This window comes from Corvus brachyrhynchos, unplaced genomic scaffold (genome assembly GCF_000691975.1).
Source record: "Corvus brachyrhynchos isolate BGI_N302 unplaced genomic scaffold, ASM69197v1 scaffold17, whole genome shotgun sequence".
NCBI classification, from domain to species: Eukaryota; Metazoa; Chordata; class Aves; order Passeriformes; family Corvidae; genus Corvus; species Corvus brachyrhynchos.
This window is the reverse complement of record NW_008240046.1, coordinates 12,236,641-12,240,762: the sequence shown is the minus strand read 5'-3', so window position 1 is coordinate 12,240,762 and position 4,122 is coordinate 12,236,641. Positions and strand designations below refer to the sequence as shown.

The 4,122-nt window shown below is 38.1% G+C and overlaps 1 protein-coding gene across 43 annotated transcripts in view; it reads right to left on the bottom strand.

Annotated features, from left to right (window-relative positions):
• Positions 1–4,122, bottom strand: part of SORBS2 (sorbin and SH3 domain containing 2) — a 199,256-nt gene that overhangs the window by 34,208 nt on the left and 160,926 nt on the right. For 30 of the 43 annotated variants that reach the window (XM_017744439.1, XM_017744457.1, XM_017744438.1 and 27 more), the window contains one exon: positions 2,306–2,362. The exons of the other annotated variants lie outside the window; for them this stretch is intronic. In XM_017744439.1, coding sequence (XP_017599928.1) covers positions 2,306–2,362 — 57 coding nt within the window. The remainder of the gene's footprint in view (positions 1–2,305; positions 2,363–4,122) is intronic. 43 annotated transcript variants of the gene reach the window in all.

The following is a 4,122-nucleotide window of genomic DNA, read 5'->3' as shown; positions in this document are numbered from 1 at the left end:
CCTACACTACCAATAAAACACACATTCAGCCTGTCCTGGAAAACGTCCAAATCTCATTTCAAAACTGGCTACAACCATCTTCCTCCTCTTGACCACTCACTGCCACGGTCTGGAACCAGCAGAGGAAGGAAACTCGGGACCACAGGTGATCTCTTAGAACTGTTGCACGAGGTGGTACAACCACTGCAGATAAACTGTTACTGTGGATTCTTTTGTGCAGATGCCAACCACTTCCACTAGCGACCACCGACCACCTGTGACGTGACAGTGGCCAAATGGCCCGAGGCAGTGATTGCTTCCCACCACTTGTAGTGGCTCCACAGCTATACAGACCATGATGTCACTCCCAAGGGCGGAGCAGATCCCCACTGTCTCCTATGGAAGACTATGGGTAAATCACACCATGGAAACCATACCAGAGGGAACTTCCTTATCCACAGCATTCCCCAAGCCATAGACAGTGTGTTAGTGATCAGCCTAAGATGGCTAGAAGTGTGTATCATGCCAAAATTGACTGCTGGGTTACTAGATGGCTTTTGCTTTTCATCCTTTAAGATTCCCTTATCATCGTGAATGTAACTTGCCCTTTTATCCTTTATTTGGTGCTGGCTTTGAAGTTTTTTCTATATGACAGATCCTGTATGCTGCCCATTCTACAACACCAATTTTTACCACAGGCATATGTAGAATGTGTGGAGTTTATACCTTCTCTCCACAGGTAGAGCTTAATTGATGTGACATACAGAGGAAAGGTGAAAGTAAACACTGCATGTGGTTATTTTTTACTGCTTCTTTTACTGTTCACAGCTGTCCTGTCAGGTCTTGGGCATTGACTCACTTTTAGATGGTGCAACTGAACACGTCTCTCCTACTCCCCCATCTCCAAAGATAATTAGTCATCTTGCAGAACATTCAACACTGCTCTGTATGAATAAAGGCCACTTGAAAAAAGTAATTAAATACTGGAGATGACAACTCCAAACTACCAAATACAGACTTTTTGGAATACTCTGATTTCATTTTTATTACAAAAAATAGATATATATTTAAAATTAAACAGTATTTTAGCTGTTTTCATGCATCAAGGCTTTAATTATGACTGAAAATGAAGCTAGGGAAAGTAGGCAAAAAATAAAAAGTAAATATCAAATAGGTTTGTTAGCATGATGGTTATAATACTTTATCAAGTTATTTTGAATAGTCTCCCCCTCCAGAGAAATATTAAGTTGCTGTAGTTTTTGAACATGATTTATCATATTCAAAGATTATTAAAATTTCGAAATTAAAGACAGGAGTTTATGTAAATTAATCCAAGAGAAAACCAGTGTTACTTAATAGCCATTTTACCCAGACCTACTCAACACGGGAATATTTCAAAGTCATGTTAGGGCTTTTAAATTGTCTTCCTCAATGTATTGAAAACCAACAGGAATTAGAAAAGGCCTAGAAGCTTTTTCTTTCAGAGAACTGGCCCCAAATGTCACAAGTATGAGGTTTTTCTAGATACACAGCTTAAAACCAAACCAGAGTAAATTGCAAGCAATTAACAATTTAAGACCACAATTTGAGTTTAACTTTTGGAGACACTACGGAAGATGAGAGTGAATCGCAAATATGAATGAAGTAAAGCCACCACATGAAGCAAAGCTGCCAGTAGAGGATTCACTGACTTTTGCCCTAACGCTGTAAAAATGGGGAGGGAGTGGAGAAGGAATGAAAGCCTGAATCTCTCCCACTCAGAGTAGGGCAATGACAGCCCACTACCTGATCTTGATGAATTTTATTTGGAGTACTGACAGCAACTGTCAATCCTGAGTTACAAATTACAACAGTACTATTAATTGCTGCTTTACCTGACGAGCAACCTCAGTCATAAATACTTAATTGGAGAAATGACAGCTTAGCCACAAAGGCTTCCACTTGACACATAGAATTTGCAGTCAGATATTTTAATTAAAAAAATATACTGTGCTGAAGGATTAATTGTGCAATGCACTTGCCCAACTCTGAAAAGTGGGAATTTGTCAAAGAGTTAGAGACGTATGGACTGTTGTGTAATTCTGGGTGTTAATCTCTGAGAAGTTTTGGGGATAAGGACTCACAGTTCCTAGGATAATAAGATCAACATCCAAATGCACTAGTGATCTGGAAAGATATGAAGACAAAGATACAATGATCGTGAATTAGAAATGTCTCATAGCTATCAGAAGGAAACCACTAAATTTTAACAAACTTAAGACATAAATGGTGAGCATTCCAACCCTTCTTCCCAAGAGAATTATCTGAAAAATAACCATTCATTTACCTCATTGGAAACACCAGAAGAACTCTCTTGAACATAGTCCAAAAGCTTTTTAGGTGGCTGCGTCATAAAAGCAGAAGTGTAGAGATGAAATGGAGTAGAAGCAATGGCAGCAAGGAATGAAACATGTGGAAAAGGTGACACAGTTAGAAATTAAGTGCTGACAGTGTCAGATACAAAGAGTGACACACATGGGTAGAATGGAAGGATAAATTTGTTATTTTTTAAATATCTTAATAAAATGTTAGTAACTTTAGGTGGTAAAATTTACAACTGGGATGTTTGAAGAAATACCAGCAGTTTTTAATACTGAGATAGAAGAGTATAAAGCATCACAGTTATGCTCTGTTGGAGGAATTTCAATATATTTTATCTTAAAAATTATCATTATCAGTATAATATTGTTGAGATATGGTTCATCAGAAGAATTTATCTGTACTGTTTCTGTCTACCTAGAGGGAGGAATGACAATATGGTTTCAATAGCTGGATAATGGACATAAAAAATAATCAATGAAAATGTGATAACATTATAGACCACTGCACAAGAAATTAAACCCAGATACATTTAACTTCTATTTTTTAAAATTTTCAGTGGGTATTCAATGGATAATGTTTTAAAATGCTATGATTAAAACATTAAGGCTTTAAAAGAGTGTATGTGATTGGCTTTCTCTTCTGCTCTCCCTGAAGTAGCAGGGAGTTCTGATTTTGGCTTATGGATAGCTACAGAAACTGACGAAGGTGCCTGGTTCCAGGATGTCCTCCAAGGCCCTGTGTCAAGTGCTCAGGTTCCTCATGTAGCCTGGCATGTCACTAATTAAAATTCTGATGGGCCTCCAGAGAATTGTTAGCTAACAGGGAAAGAAAAGAATGGAGATATCTTAAACTCTGATACTCTAAAGCTCATGTCTACTTCAGATTTCCTGCCTGTGGCCAGATGCTTTTGTTTTTTAATCTCCAAAAATCTTGGGGAGGACCCTGGGGAGCTATGAGAATGCTCAAAAAGACTGAGGGAATGCTTGGGTTTACTTCCCTCCTTTTTCTAAGGGGATTTTAACTTCTGTCTTCTACCTGGTGGATATTCCAACTATCCTCTTAGACATTCTTCTGGGATGAAGACATTTGCTATCCTTTTTCCTAAAGATATTAGAGTGTACAGGAAAGAATTTGAGCTCTGTGGAGCCAGAGAGGGAGTGTGCAAAAGCAAGAGTGGGTGCATTTCCAACCTAGTTGTTAAGGCATTGTGCAGGGAGGAAGTGAAACCTAGTCCTCAGTCTTGCCTCAAGGACAGTGTTACTGTTTTACCCTTGTAAAAAATATACACACAGCCTTTAGTGCTTAGACACAACTAAGCCTATGGTATTTGCAGAAGAACTGCAAGTGCTTAAGAATTCAAATGTGAAAAATGGAGATATTTCTGATTTTTAGCTGTTTCAACCAGATAGAACTCCTCAGGTTTATAATTTTAAACATGAGTGCTTGCAGTGGGTCTAAGCCAGCATCTGTTTGCCAGAGCCCTTTTTCTGGGTAATACCTATTTGTGAAAATTGGAGCAGAACTGAAGTCTGTTGGTTAAAACAGGTGTCCAGCTTGAAAAAAGAGCAAACCTGTATCTCTGCGTTCAGGTACAAATTACATATTCTGCATGTGTGCATATAAGTGATGAAAAAAAGGCAAAAAACCCTCAGTATTTCCTGCCATAAGAAATTTGTCTATGGCTTCATACATTTAAATTTTGATATAGTCCTTTAAGTAAAATACATGATTTGTAACTTAGTATCCCTAACACAAACTGACATGTTTTTCTGTCCTGGAAGA